This window comes from Hypanus sabinus, chromosome 7 (genome assembly GCF_030144855.1).
Source record: "Hypanus sabinus isolate sHypSab1 chromosome 7, sHypSab1.hap1, whole genome shotgun sequence".
Lineage (NCBI taxonomy): Eukaryota > Metazoa > Chordata > Chondrichthyes > Myliobatiformes > Dasyatidae > Hypanus > Hypanus sabinus.
Genome location: NC_082712.1, coordinates 82,874,437 through 82,889,921, shown reverse-complemented (window position 1 = coordinate 82,889,921; position 15,485 = coordinate 82,874,437). Strand labels below are relative to the sequence as shown.

General features: G+C 51.9%; 2 protein-coding genes across 7 annotated transcripts in view; one reads left to right on the top strand and one right to left on the bottom strand.

Annotated features, from left to right (window-relative positions):
* gps2 (G protein pathway suppressor 2) overlaps positions 1-12,894 on the bottom strand; it is a 40,862-nt gene extending 27,968 nt beyond the window's left edge. The window contains exons 1-3 of one of the 5 annotated variants that reach the window (XM_059974988.1): positions 12,744-12,894; positions 9,442-9,613; positions 5,015-5,184 (exon numbers count right to left, since the gene is read on the bottom strand). In XM_059974988.1, coding sequence (XP_059830971.1) covers positions 5,015-5,184; positions 9,442-9,535 — 264 coding nt within the window. In that variant the 5' untranslated portion in view covers positions 9,536-9,613; positions 12,744-12,894. Of the gene's footprint in view, positions 1-5,014; positions 5,185-9,441; positions 9,614-10,228; positions 10,546-12,743 lie in introns of those variants that run through there. The other 4 variants (XM_059974992.1, XM_059974993.1, XM_059974989.1 and 1 more) reach the window with 4 other exon arrangements.
* Positions 12,895-12,938: 44 nt separating this feature from the next.
* neurl4 (neuralized E3 ubiquitin protein ligase 4) overlaps positions 12,939-15,485 on the top strand; it is a 126,072-nt gene continuing 123,525 nt past the window's right edge. Inside the window, exon 1 of one of the 2 annotated variants that reach the window (XM_059974987.1) lies at positions 12,939-13,274. In XM_059974987.1, coding sequence (XP_059830970.1) covers positions 13,110-13,274 — 165 coding nt within the window. In that variant the 5' untranslated portion in view covers positions 12,939-13,109. The remainder of the gene's footprint in view (positions 13,275-15,485) is intronic. The other variant, XM_059974986.1, reaches the window with a different exon arrangement.

Genomic DNA, 15,485 nt, shown 5'->3' with positions numbered 1-15,485 from the left:
TCCCCCCGTGGGTGAGGGGGTCGGGATTGTCGTTGTCATTGTTTCCTCCCCCCATGGGTGAGGGGGTCGGGTTTGTCATTGTCACTGTTTCCTCCCCCCATGGGTGAGGGAATCGGGATTGTCATTGTCACTGTTTCCTCTCCCTGTGGGTGAGGGGGTCGGGATTGTCGTTGTCATTGTTTCCTCTCCCCCCCGTGGGTGAGGGGGTCGGGATTGTCATTGTCACTGTTTCCTCTCCCCCCCGTGGGTGAGGGGGTCGGGATTGTCATTGTCACTGTTTCCTCTCCCCCCCGTGGGTGAGGGGGTCGGGATTGTCATTGTCACTGTTTCCTCTCCCTGTGGGTGAGGGGGTCGGGATTGTCGTTGTCATTGTTTCCTCCCCCCATGGGTGAGGGGGTCGGGATTGTCGTTGTCACTGTTTCCTCCCCCCATGGGTGAGGGAATCGGGATTGTCGTTGTCACTGTTTCCTCCCCCCCGTGGGTGAGGGGGTCGGGATTGTCGTTGTCACTGTTTCCCCCCCCCCCGTGGGTGAGGGGGTCGGGATTGTCATTGTCACTGTTTCCTCTCCCCCCCGTGGGTGAGGGGGTCGGGATTGTCGTTGTCACTGTTTCCTCCTCCCCCCCCATGGGTGAGGGGGTCGGGACTGTCATTGTCACTGTTTCCCCCCGCCCCCCGTGGGTGAGGGGGTCGGGATTGTCATTGTCACTGTTTCCTCTCCCTGTGGGTGAGGGGGTCGGGATTGTCGTTCTCACTGTTTGACCCCCCCCCGTGGGTGAGGGGGTCGGGATTGTCATTGTCACTGTTTCCTCCTCCCCCCGTGGGTGAGGGAGTCGGGATTGTCGTTGTCACTGTTTCCTCCGCCCCCCGTGGGTGAGGGGGTCGGGATTGTCATTGTCACTGTTTCCTCCCCCCGTGGGTGAGGGGGTCGGGATTGTCGTTGTCACTGTTTCCTCCTCCCCCCGTGGGTGAGGGAGTCGGGATTGTCGTTGTCACTGTTTCCCCCCCCCCCCCGTGGGTGAGGGGGTCGAGATTGTCATTGTCACTGTTTCCTCTCCCTGTGGGTGAGGGGGTCGGGATTGTCGTTCTCACTGTTTGACCCCCCCCCGTGGGTGAGGGGGTCGGGATTGTCATTGTCACTGTTTCCTCCTCCCCCCGTGGGTGAGGGAGTCGGGATTGTCGTTGTCACTGTTTCCTCCGCCCCCCGTGGGTGAGGGGGTCGGGATTGTCATTGTCACTGTTTCCTCCCCCCGTGGGTGAGGGGGTCGGGATTGTCGTTGTCACTGTTTCCTCCTCCCCCCGTGGGTGAGGGAGTCGGGATTGTCGTTGTCACTGTTTCCTCCCCCCCCCCCGTGGGTGAGGGGTCGGGATTGTCATTGTCACTGTTTCCTCTCCCCGTGGGTGAGGGGGTCGGGATTGTCATTGTCACTGTTTCCCCCCCCCCCCGTGGGTGAGGGGGTCGAGATTGTCATTGTCACTGTTTCCTCTCCCCGTGGGTGAGGGGGTCGGGATTGTCATTGTCACTGTTTCCCCCCCCCCCCCGTGGGTGAGGGGGTCGAGATTGTCATTGTCACTGTTTCCTCCCCCCGTGGGTGAGGGGGTCGGGACTGTCATTGTCACTGTTTCCCCCCCCCCCGTGGGTGAGGGGTCGGGATTGTCATTGTCACTGTTTCCTCTCCCTGTGGGTGAGGGGGTCGGGATTGTCGTTGTCACTGTTTCCTCCTCCCCCCGTGGGTGAGGGGGTCGGGATTGTCATTGTCACTGTTTCCTCCTCCCCCCGTGGGTGAGGGAGTCGGGATTGTCATTGTCACTGTTTCCTCCCCCCCCCCGTGGGTGAGGGGGTCGGGATTGTCATTGTCACTGTTTCCTCCTCCCCCCGTGGGTGAGGGGGTCAGGATTGTCATTGTCACTGTTTCCCCCCCCCCCCCGTGGGTGAGGGGGTCGAGATTGTCATTGTCACTGTTTCCTCCCCCCGTGGGTGAGGGGGTCGGGACTGTCATTGTCACTGTTTCCCCCCCCCCCGTGGGTGAGGGGTCGGGATTGTCATTGTCACTGTTTCCTCTCCCTGTGGGTGAGGGGGTCGGGATTGTCGTTGTCACTGTTTCCTCCTCCCCCCGTGGGTGAGGGGGTCGGGATTGTCATTGTCACTGTTTCCTCCTCCCCCCGTGGGTGAGGGAGTCGGGATTGTCATTGTCACTGTTTCCTCCCCCCCCCCGTGGGTGAGGGGGTCGGGATTGTCATTGTCACTGTTTCCTCCTCCCCCCGTGGGTGAGGGGGTCGGGATTGTCATTGTCACTGTTTCCTCTCCCCGTGGGTGAGGGGGTCGGGATTGTCATTGTCACTGTTCCCCCCCCCCGTGGGTGAGGGGTCGGGATTGTCGTTGTCATTGTTTCCCCCCTCCCCCCGTGGGTGAGGGGGTCGGGATTGTCGTTGTCACTGTTCCCCCCCCCCGTGGGTGAGGGGTCGGGATTGTCGTTGTCATTGTTTCCCCCCTCCCCCCGTGGGTGAGGGGGTCGGGATTGTCATTGTCACTGTTTCCTCACCGTGGGTGAGGGGGTCGGGATTGTCGTTGTCACTGTTTCCTCCCCCCGTGGGTGAGGGGGTCAGGATTGTCGTTGTCATTGTTTCCTCCCCCCATGGGTGAGGGGGTCGGGTTTGTCATTGTCACTGTTTCCTCCCCCCATGGGTGAGGGAATCGGGATTGTCATTGTCACTGTTTCCTCTCCCCCCCGTGGGTGAGGGGGTCGGGATTGTCATTGTCACTGTTTCCTCCCCCCATGGGTGAGGGAATCGGGATTGTCATTGTCACTGTTTCCTCTCCCCCCATGGGTGAGGGGGTCGGGATTGTCATTGTCACTGTTTCCTCTCCCTGTGGGTGAGGGGGTCGGGATTGTCGTTGTCATTGTTTCCTCCCCCCATGGGTGAGGGGGTCGGGATTGTCGTTGTCACTGTTTCCTCCTCCCCCCGTGGGTGAGGGAGTCGGGATTGTCGTTGTCACTGTTTCCTCCTTCCCCCCGTGGGTGAGGGAGTCGGGATTGTCATTGTCACTGTTTCCTCCCCGTGGGTGAGGGAATCGGGATTGTCGTTGTCACTGTTTCCTCCTCCCCCCGTGGGTGAGGGGGTCGGGATTGTCGTTGTCACTGTTTCCTCCCCGTGGGTGAGGGAATCGGGATTGTCGTTGTCACTGTTTCCTCCTCCCCCTGTGGGTGAGGGAATCGGGATTGTCGTTGTCACTGTTTCCTCCTCCCCCCGTGGGTGAGGGGGTCGGGATTGTCATTGTCACTGTTTCCTCCCCCCCCCCGTGCGTGAGGGAGTCGGGATTGTCGTTGTCACTGTTTCCTCCCCCCCCCCGTGGGTGAGGGGGTCGGGATTGTCGTTGTCACTGTTTCCTCCCCCCCCCCGTGGGTGAGGGAGTCGGGATTGTCATTGTCACTGTTTCCTCCCCTCCCCCGTGGGTGAGGGAGTCGGGATTGTCATTGTCACTGTTTCCCCCCCCCCCCCCGTGGGTGAGGGGGTCGGGATTGTCATTGTCACTGTTTCCTCCCCCCGTGGGTGAGGGAGTCGGGATTGTCGTTGTCACTGTTTCCTCCCCCCCCCCCCGTGGGTGAGGGGGTCGGGATTGTCGTTGTCACTGTTTCCTCCCCCCGTGTGTGAGGGAGTCGGGATTGTCATTGTCACTGTTTCCTCCCCCCGTGGGTGAGGGGGTCGGGATTGTCGTTGTCACTGTTTCCTCCCCCCGTGTGTGAGGGAGTCGGGATTGTCGTTGTCACTGTTTCCCCCCCCCCCAAGGGTGAGGGGGTCGAGATTGTCATTGTCATTGTTTCCTCCCCCCGTGGGTGAGGGGGTCGGGATTGTCATTGTCACTGTTTCCTCCCCCCCCCCCAAGGGTGAGGGGGTCGAGATTGTCATTGTCACTGTTTCCTCCTCCCCCCAAGGGTGAGGGGGTCGAGATTGTCATTGTCACTGTTTCCTCCTCCCCCCAAGGGTGAGGGGGTCGAGATTGTCATTGTCACTGTTTCCTCCTCCCCCCAAGGGTGAGGGGGTCGGGATTGTCATTGTCACTGTTTCCTCCCCCCAAGGGTGAGGGGGTCGAGATTGTCATTGTCATTGTTTCCTCCCCCCGTGGGTGAGGGGGTCGGGATTGTCGTTGTCACTGTTACCCCCCCGTGGGTGAGGGGGTCGGGATTGTCATTGTCACTGTTTCCTCCCCCCCGTGGGTGAGGGGGGGTCGGGATTGTCGTTGTCACTGTTTCCTCCCCCCCGTGGGTGAGGGGGGGTCGGGATTGTCATTGTCACTGTTTCCTCCCCCCCGTGGGTGAGGGGGGGTCGGGATTGTCATTGTCACTGTTTCCTCCCCCCCGTGGGTGAGGGGGGGTCGGGATTGTCATTGTCACTGTTTCCTCCCCCCGTGGGTGAGGGGGTCGGGATTGTCATTGTCACTGTTTTTTCTGCCGGAGGTTTTGGGATCTGTGAGTTTTGTTTCTTTCCTTTTTCATGCTGGGGGTTTCAGGCTCTGAAACAACTCCGCTTCAACTCTTTTCCACTCCACTCGCTCCAACTCTGTCTCTGACCATGACTTTGTCTTGAATACGCCAACCTCACTCTGGCCACTCAAACATGGCTCGACTTCACACCCACCTGCCTCGCCCCTCAGATCAACCTTCCCTTTGCTAGCTACCTCATTGTTTGCAGTGATCGTTTACTACAATTTTGAACGGAGAAGTGCTACTAATGGAGTATTTAGTCGTGTTTCTTGGTTTGCAAACTACCAGCAAACTGCTGCCCACCTTCAGCAGGATCACCTAATGCCGTAAGTCTCGTGTTTATGAATTCACACACCTCTATCAGATCATCCTTCAATCTCCTACATTCTTGGGAATAAAGTCATAGTCTACGCAACCCCGAGTCTCGGCAACATCCTGGTAAATCCTCTCTGCACTCTTCCTAACTTTACTCCATCACTCCTCTAACAGGGTAGAACAGAATTCTGACTGTCCCATCCGTCACCCCACTTACTTGTTCTTTCGTCTCTTCCAGCGACATCCTCTCCTCCATCTCTTTCTTCCTCTTCCGCTCCTGCTCCTCCCTCATCTTCTGTTCCATCATCTTGTCTACCTCCTCCTCCTCTGTAACGGCCACAGGAGCCGGATCAGTAATTAAGACTTGGCTCTGCAAAATGGCTCCTGCTTTGGAGGGTGGGGGGGGGAGTTGGGCAGGTCAGAAAGGCTTTGTTTCCACACTTTCCCATTCTAGGGAAATTCATGGCAACCCCCAGATCCCCATTTTCTGCAGAAACTACGTTTGTATTTTGGAGAAAACCAAGAGAGACTCAAATGGCATGCTGGCTTTGAACTGAAGGCGGCTGCATTATAAATCAATGTAAGTTGTGGACCCCTTATCTGAAAAAAGGATATGCTGGCATTGGAGAGGATCCAGAGGAGGTTTACAAGAATGATCCTGGGAACTAAGGGGAAGCATTTGATGACTCTGGAACAGGCTAATTTAATCCCAGGAAACACCACACAGACAGCCCCAGAGGTAGAGACCACAGTGGGATACAGTTGATGGGAGTTGGGTAGACAGATGGGATTGAGATACCATCAGTAGGAATGGAATTAATCTGAAATGGAACAACGGAGGATATAGCGAGGATGTTTCCTTTTGGGGGGGAGGGGAAGGGGGAGTCCAGGACCAGAGGGGACAGCATCCGAACAGAAGGAGATTCCTTTAGAACAGAGATGAGGAGGAATTTCTTTAGCCAGAGGGTGATGAATCTCTGGAATTCATTGGCCTGGATGGCCTTGGAGGCGAAGTTATCGGGTGTATGTAAAGTGGAAGTTTTCTGATCAGTAAGGGCATCAAAGGCTATGGGGAGAAGGCAGGAGAATGGGGTTGAGAGGGAGAATAAATTAGCCATGATTTATAGAGCAGATTCAATGGAGCAAATGGTCCAATTCTGCTCCTATATCTTACGGACTATGTTAAGAACATGGCAAACTGTAACTGAAGCACAAAGCTCCTTGACCGCCCTCTGCAATTGAATGTGATTGTTGGTCACCTAACTTCACCCTGTTGTTTCTGCATCTTATCCTGTGTGGTGTTTGCACACTCTTCCTGGGATTATCCTGTGCAGGGATCAACAGAGGTGCTCAGTTCAGATCAGCCCTAAAATCAGGAACAGGTTTTAAGCCTAAAATGAAAAAGCACTTTCCCATGGAAATAGTGGTGAGATCCTGGAACCTTCTCCCCCACTAGGATGCGGGTTTGGGTGGGATGGAGACTACTGTAGCTGTATTGTATAATGTTATTACAACATCACGACCCAGATTCATTTCCCACCGATGTCTACAAGGAGTCCATACGTTCTCCCCATGACCGTGTGGGTTTCCTCCCATAGTCCAGAGAGACACTGGTGGGTGGGTTAATCGGTCACATGGGTTTAATTGGGTGGCGGGGGGCTCATTGTGCCAGGGCGGCCATCTCTAAAATAAAATAAGAACAGCCTCATGAGCTTGGATTACAGAATAGAACTGCCACTTTAGGGTGGAATTAAACTACAGGTCAAATATCATCGGATAAATGATGGGACGGCAACAAGAATTTGCACAGCCTTCCTCATTAAGAATTCCTCTTGTCCACTTAAGGCAGGAATTCCCAACCTCTCTCATGCCATGGATCCCCCACCGTTAACTCAGAACCTGGTTTAATATCACCCGCATACATCGTGCAATTTGTGGCCTTTGTGGCAGCAGTACAATGCAATATATAATAATTATATACTAACTTACTTCAATCCACGTGTTTTCTCTATTATTACGTATCGCATTGTACTCCTGCAACAAAGACAACAAATTTCACAATGTACGCTAAAGACAAATATATATACGTTAAATGATTAGTGTTCATGGATTCAATGTCTGTTCAGAAATCTGATGGCTGAGGGGAAGAAGCTGTTCCTGAATTGTTGAGTGTGTGTCTTCAGGCTTCTGTACCTCCTTCCTGATGAAAACAAGGTAAGACCTGGGTGATGGGGGTCCTTAATGATGGACACCACCTTTTTGTGGCATTGCTCCTTGAAGATATCCTGGATACTACGGAGGCTAGAGCCCATGTTGGAGCTGACTGAGTTTACAACCCTGCAGCTTATTTTGATCCTGTGTAATAGCCCCCACCCCCCCATACCATACAGTGATGCAGCCTGTTAGAATACTCTCCACAGTACATCTGTAGAAATTTACCAGTTTCTCTGGAGACATACTAAATCTTCTCAAACTCCGAATGAAATAAAACTGCTGTTGTGCCTTCTTCATAGCTGCATCAATATGTTGGGCCTAGATTAGATCCTCAGAGATACGGAACTAGACACTGCTCACCTTTCCACTTCCAATCCCTCGATGAGGACGGGTGTGGTTTCTCTCATCTTACACTTTCTGAAGTCCACAATTAGTTTTTTTGGTCTTACTGACATTGAGTGTGAGGTTGGTGCTGTGACGCCACTCAACTAGCTGATATATCTCACTGAGGAGTCCATGGACCCCAGGTTGAGAAGCTTAAGTTTTAAGGATGATTCTCCTTCATTCCAGTGGAATCTCAGTCTCACCCACCGACCCAACCCCTGTGCTCTATATCCCACTGTGGTACAGTGAGTAGGAGCTCTGCCTCATAATCCTGACCCTCGGTGGAGTCTGCACACTCTTCCTGTCGACAAATTGGTTTGTTCTAGCTGCTTGCCCAAGCCAAGGGCACAAGGGTTGATCGTTTAATTGACCTGTAGGTTAATTAAAGTGGTTATGCCGATGAGAGGTTGAGGCTGGGGTTGTTGATGTGAGTGTGCAGACAATAAAAATAAACTGGAATGAGAGTAAATGGGCAGCTGCTGGTCGGTACTGGTTCAGCAGACTGGAGGGCCTGCATCTGTTCTCTGATTCTCTTTGACTCCCTGTGTTTCTTATGCTTTTAATCAATAGGATAAAAGCATAGTATGTTAACCCACATAGGTTAACACATAGCTACGTGCTTAACCTATACTTAAGTAACGCCTTGGTTCCTTAAGGTTGTAATGGCGATAAGTTCCCGCTACCTATTAAATACTCCCACTGACATGCACCTCAGCTTCTGGCCTTCACGTACGGCTTAGCTACTAAGCTGGGCAGACCCATTTCTACTGACTGGAGAAGGGGCAAAGACAGGTTACTGGCACCTTGGAACCAGTCAGTTTGGGCAGATTGGGCTCGTCAGCTCACCTACGAGAAGGAAAACTCTGAACTCAAACCTCCACTGCCCTGGTGCTACACCCACTCATGGGGAAGGCTTCGGGAGAAAACCCTGAGGGAAAAATTGAGAGCTGGAGTCCCAAAGGCAGTTACCTTGTTAACTTGAGTTCAACGCTGACTGGCAACGCCTGTAACACTTCTGGTGCCAAACTGTATCGGTCTCTCCCATTCCTTTGAGTTGATCAGCTGCATGGGGAATGGGAGCCTGCTACATGGGCAACAATTTGATCTCCATATTGTACTGAGCTGGCTTGAGTATCTAGGCAGCTAGATACAACATCCACGGTCGACCCTGGCCAGCAGAGGCCTCAGAGAAGTAATGACTCGCACCACGTATTGCTCATTCTCCATCCCAAATCTGTTCCTTTTAATCTTGATATTGAAGCTAGAGCCTAACAAGGCTGAGTCATGGGTACTTTTGTAATGCCAGGCTCCTATATCCACACAACAGGGTCCCAACTAAAGCAACAGGTGAAACACACGCAAAACGCTGGAGAAACTCAGCAGGTCATGCAGTACATATGGGATGGGGAGGGAGGGGCGGGTGGGACAGTAACAGATGGTGAGAGATAAGGCTGAGCGAGGGAGAAGGGTGGGGATGGAATAAGAAACAGGGAATGATATGTGGAAGAGGTAGAGGGCTGAAGAGAAAGGACAGTGGACCACAGAAAGGAATGGAGGAGGGGGGGAAGCAGGTGGAGGTGACAACAGAAGGGGTTAAAAAAAAACAGAATAGGGAATAGAAAAAGGGAGAAAGGGGGAGGAGGGAGAGATTACCTCAAATTAGAGAAATTGACGCTCATGCCTTTAAGGTGGAGGCTACCCAGAGGGAATCTGAGGTGTTGCTCCTCCAGTCTGAGAGTGGCCTCATTACGATGGTCAAGGAGGCCACGAGTACGACATGTCAGAAAGGTAACAGGGAGTCAAATTGTGGCAGTCAAAGAGAAGGTGCTCCCCCCACCTGTTTTTTTTACCAATGTAGAGGAGGCTGCATATGTTCTGTTTCTCCCCAAGGGGCTTGTGAAAGGTAAATGGTACTGGATGCATTTCGAAAGCACACGGTGTTTGGGAATGCCAACAGACACCAATGAAATGGTGGGCAATCGTTCTATTTCCCCTCCCCTCTTTGTGTCTGTCTGATGTGCCTGCACCCTTCCCCAGCCCCCTCACCTTGCCGTTTCCGCGCCCTCTCCTTCATGATGTGCTGGTGCAGTGCCCGCGCCATCGCGCTTGACATCTTGGGCCGTTCCAGTAAGGCTGGCATCGTCTCAGATTCAGAAGGGACCAGACACTAGAAGCTGTGCTGGGAACCAACGAGAGGCAGCTTGAGGACCGTGCAGGGCTGGGGAGACAGTGACAAAAAAACATTGTGCAGAGCCTGACACGATCGGTGTGCTCCCCCAGCCTCTGGGAGAGGGCAATATGTAGAATCAGTTACATCCCCCCCACACAAAAAGGAGTACTGCTTCAACCCGCACCCCCCACCACCCTCATGCTGTGAGACGTAGAGGCTGTCTACACTTTACACTCAACTCAAACTCACCCCTACATGATCGAGCTCCCACGTTACAACATTCAAAACACATACACACACTCGCACTTCAAGGAATGCAGAACTAGTTTGCCCCCTCCCTCCTTTGAGTAATTTCTTATCAGTCTTATGTGCTTTCATTACGATGCTTCCATTACGATGCTGTGGAGGAATGCAGGCACAAAATGCTGGAGGAACTCAGCGAGTCAGGCAGCATCTATAGAGAGGAATAAACAGTCCAGATCATGGTCTCAGCCCAAAATGTTGACTGCTCATCTCCCTCCACAGATGCTGACTGACCTGCAGAGGTACTCCAGTATGTCGTGTTTGTTCAACATCTCCAGCACCTGCAGAATCTCTGGTGTTTATGAATACTGCGGAAGTATGGTACCACATTGAGACATTTTTCCATATTTTCCAACTTACGGCCAAATGAAACTCCAGACATCTGTTAAAGACAGAACGGGTGCAGGAGACGAGCGAGTGTTCAGCGCCATCTACCAGCCACTCGCTTGCTATTGCCGGAGGAAGGTGTCTACGTGTGACACGCTCTCTCCTTCTCACTCGTTGCTTCCGAGGGAAGGTCAAAATGATCTCTCTCTCTCTCTCTCTCTATCGATGCTGTCGGAGCCTGGTGCCAGAGCAAGGTTTAATCGAAGCATCTTGTGGGTTGAACTCTAATTCACGCTAGGATGTGTTTCCAGTTTCTCTGGGTGCTACTTTTTTTGTTGAATTGAGGCCGCCTGCAGATAAGGAAGATGGAGCCAAACTGGAATAAGCCTTTTGATTCTGTGTTCTATGTTCCGTGATTTTTGTTCATTTTGTTTTCATTGATGTTTGTGCGATTTGTTTTTTTTCCACGCATGGGGGGGGGGGGGGGGGTGATTTTTTTCTCCACAGTTCCTTTGTTTCGTAGCTGTCTGTGGGGAAGACAAATCTCAGATTTGTATACTGCCTACAAACTTTGAACCCTTGTTATTCACCAAGGACTGTCATTATTAACTGGGGACGGTCTGTTTATCCATTCCAACTTATTCTTTGTTGGGATGCCAACACTGCTGCTGAACTCGACTTGAGCAGAGTAGCTTGCTGGACCATTTCAGAGGGCAGTTTGAACCTTGTCATGTTGGAGTGGGTATGCATCTCCACTGTTGATCTTCTGAGGGACATTAATGAGGTATACAGATGTTAATATCAACTGCTGGGTGTCTGGGTGGAGATGCGTCTCTACCAAAGGTAAGGTGCTCCTTCCTTCCGCTAGCCTGCAGGTCACCCTTGGGCAAGGTGCTTAGCCCCCACCCCACCCCGCAATCAGGGTCACATGAAGCCACGGGAGCAGCTTATTACAAGTCCTGGTTATATGACCATAGATGCCAAGCAGACAGACAATCTCTGAGAGTATTGATAACGGCTGTGGTTACTTATCTTGTAAATGGCAAACCACTTCTATGGAAAAATTTGCCAAGAACAAACATGGTCATGGAAAGACCCTGATCGCTCTTGTCACAAGACTCTACACTTAATGGGCAAGCAATAGAGCACGCAGCATCATCTCATCTCAATTTCTATCCTTCTTTAACGTATCTCAAGGGTCTACCCTTACAAACATGCCTGGCCTCACCAAGGTTTCCCCTCTCCCTAAATTCATTTCAGATCTAGGAGACACAAAAGGCTGCAATCGCTCAAATCTGGAGCAATGACCAATCTGCTGGGGGAACTCGGTGGGCCAGGCAGCATCTGTGAGGGGAAAGGAACTGCTGATGTTACGGGTTGCAACTCTGCTTCCCTAAAACATCGACAGATCATTTCCTCCCATGAGTGCCAAGTTCCTCCAGCGTCACCTCCTCACCTGGAACCCATCTCTCATCCAGAACTACTTTGTCATGGTGCCATCTGTCTCCCAGATTCATCTTTCCTCTCCACCCCACTGACCAAATTAACTCTTCTGTCAGAACCCCAGAGATCCTCCCTTGAATCCCTCATTGCCAACATCTCTTCACCTCAGATGCATCCATCCAACAGATCACTCAATTCATCTTTCTGATCCCCACCCCTAGGTTCCTTCTGCCTACTGATACTACTCCAGTTATATTTCTGCACCCCCCAAAGAAGTCTCTCTCTATATATTGCTCTCCACGGGTCCCTTTACAAATACATTGTCTTCTTATCCCACTGTGTTGATGTAATTTAACAAATGCATCCTCTTTCATTCTCTCTGGACTCCTCTTCCTTGATATCCTTCAATCAACCTTCTCTCACTTGACCCTTACTGCCTCTACCTTCAAAATACCTTTCTTCGAGATTGTATTCCCTCACAGCCCCTACAAATCTCATAGCACTTGTCACCGCTTATTCTTCTCCCCTTCAGCTTTCTCTCTCCGGGTAATCATCTCTTGTCCAGATCTCACAACAGTTAATTTATGTCCTGAGATACTTCTCTCCTGATTCCAGGCTCCCCTTTCATCAGTTTCCCCTCACCATATCCGAGCTTGTATTCCTCTCCCCAATTACCCAGATTCCTGATTTTTTTTACAAATTTCAAAGACAATTCCCTATATTTCACTCTTCCCTTACTCCCTGGAGCCAGTTCTCCCTCTCCCACAGAACTTTCTCCTCAGATCCCTGTGTCACCTCGCTCCTTATCGCTACTGCTCCTTCTAGATTCCCTCAACTCTTACCTTATCAGGCCCCAGCCACATATCCCATTCCTATTCCCAACTCGCTCCTTATCCCCTTATCCTTACTCTTTCTCCACATGTCCTGAACTCCAGCCCTATCAGGCCTTCTACCTCAGATCCCTCTACCCATTTCCCCTCACTCTTTCTTTCCTCCCTCCAGATGCTCTCAACTCCTGCCCGATCAGGCCCCATGTCTCACACGCCTTTTCCTGGTGCCTCCCCTCGGAACTCCCCCCTCCCTCCTTCCCACAGCCCCTCGGTACCTCACCAGGCTCGGCTCCCAGGCCCTCGCTCCGCCGCTCACCCAGCTCGCTCCCCTTCTTACACCGACCCTCACTGGGCCGCCATGGCGGGGCGCCGTCACTTCCGCCACTCCTTGACCCCGATGCCGTAAAGCAGACAAGATCTGGTTTCTCTCCCCCTAACAAGCTGTCGTAAAACAAAAGTGAGGCGAAGACCATCCTGCCGTCAATTCGGGGCACCGCCGTAAAGTGGTTGGGATGGGGGCAGCGTAAGGACTGTCGCCGTTGAGGGAGGGTGTTGCCGTAAGTGGAAGTGTGCCCCTCAGTCGCGAAAGGTAGTGCAGAGTCCCTCCCCCTTCGCCGTCCCTCCCGCCCGCTGCGGTAAGGATGGCGGCCGAGTTCCACCTGCGTACCGGGAAGCTGGTGGCTCTGCTCAATGGCAACCGCACGGCCAAGCGCAACAAGCCCACCGAGGAGTTCAACCACGGCCTGGCCATGAGCCGGGAGCCGCTCGGCGACGGGCAGCTCTTCCAGGTGCGCATCGACCGAAAGGTGAGCCCGCCTTGTGTGTCTGTGTCTGTGGCTGGGGAGGAGGGGGTGCGGGCAGAGGGAGACCTCCACCATCCCCCCCTTTCCTCCGGGGAAATCCCGGCCTACACCCGGGAAGGAGAGAAACACGCTGCAGAGATGGTTTAGAATGTGTCTGGGGGGCGCCGGCAGCAATTATATTGAATGGAATAATATTTTACACTCAATTCTTATTTATGCTCAAACCTCACAAGTGCGAGCATCTTGTTTTTAATCCTTGCTGCTGTAATCTCTGATTGCATCCTTGCATGTTCTTCCTTCTTTCCAGTTAGAGGGAGGGAGGGAGGCTGGGTGGGTCCCAGGTTTAGGGTGGGAGTTCAAGTTGAAGGTATATTAGAGGGGATAGCCGCTATCCTCCACCTACCCACCCGTGCGGGGTCTCCCTGCGAAGAACAGAAGCAGAAATCGTGTCAGTTGGAAGAGTGTTGTCAAAGGCGGTTGATGAGATAAGCGGTCCCATTGTTAGCATCATACACACCCTGAGGGCAAATGATGTAAAGGAGAGAGGATTCCGAATCGGGTTTAATATCACCGGCATATTTCGTGAAATTTGTTAACTTTTATCGGCAGCAGTGTAATGCAATATTTGATATAGGGGAAAACCTGTTAATTGTGGTCCTGTACATGTATAACAAATAGATTAATAAGTAACGGAAAAAAACAGAAATAAAAGAAGTAGTTGAGGTAGTGTTCCTGGGTTCAGTGTCCATTCAGAAATCAGATGACAGAGGGGAAGAAACTGTTCCTGAATCGTTGAGTGTATGTCTTCAGGCTCCTGTACCACCTCCTTGCTGATAGCAATGACAACAAGGCATGACCTGGGTGTTGGGGGTCCTTAATGATAGTTGCTGTCTTTTTAAGGCATCGCTACTTGAAGATGCCCTGGATACTACGGAGGCTAGTGTCCATGATGGAACTGACTGAGTTTACAACACTGCAGCTTACTGTGATCCTGTGCAATAGCCCCCCCCCTCCCCCAACTTCATAGCAGATGGTGATGCAGCCAGTTGGAATGCTCTCCACAGTAGATCTGAAGAAATGTTTGAGTATTTTCCTTTGCCTGTGATATTTTAACTTAATCCGTGACTTGTGATGATTTGGGGGTTGTCTTGATCAAGTTCTTCAGAATTGGAATTTAAATTTGGAATTGTATTGTTGTCACATACAGTGAGAAGCTTGTCTTTCACACTGTTCACACAGTGCATCGAGGTGCACCATACAGGGTGAAACTAAGTGTAACAACGAGGCAAAGTGCAGTGCAGTGGGACAATAAGGTGCAAGATCCTAACAAGCGAGACAGTGAGGGCAAGAGAGTCTTATCTTGCCAGGGATCAGGGTGGCACGGTAGCATTGAGGTTCTGCAAGTGCTGCAAACCCAGAGCAATGTGCATAATTCTGGATGAACTCCGCAGGTCAGGCAGCATCTATGGAAATGAAATTTGGGCTGAACCTCTTCTTCAGGACCGGTAAAGGTCTGGGCCAGAAACATTAATTGTTTGCTCTTTTCCATAGATCCTGCTGAGCTCCTCCAGCATTTAGTGTGTGAGGCATGATAGCAAATGGTTTTACCTGGGTTCAATTCCTGCCGCTGTCTGTAAGGAGTTCTCCCCATCACTGCGTGGGTTTCCTCTGGGTGCTCTGGTTTCTTCCCACAGTCCAAAGACATACTGGCTGGTAGGTTAGTTGGTCATGGTAAATTGTCTAGGGTTAAGACGGGGCATTGCTGGCTGGCGTGGCTCGGAGAGCTGAAAGGGCCCATTCCGCACCACATCTCAAATAAAAATGAAGTAAATACCCTGTTGGCCGGGACCCAGTAGAGTCGGGCGGTCAGCGTGACAGTCAACCAACTAGACTGAGCCAGAGCAGTGTAAATGCGATCACTTGGTAGAAACAGTACTCAGTTGTGCAGTGACAATGTCACCTCGACGGGTGACAAAATGTTTGCAACCTGACATCCAGGTTCGGCAAGCAAACAAATAAATTTGGTAGTTTTATTACAGCAGGATTGAAACTGCCCTTGAGCCTATTGGAACGTGATTTCAGACTTCTGGATCTTTTGCCTGATGAGAGGAAGGAGAAGAGAAAATGTTTGAGGTGGGGAGGCTGGCTGCTTTACTGGGAGTGTAGGCCAGGTGTTCCAACCTTTTTATATGCCGTGGAGCAACACCGTTAAGC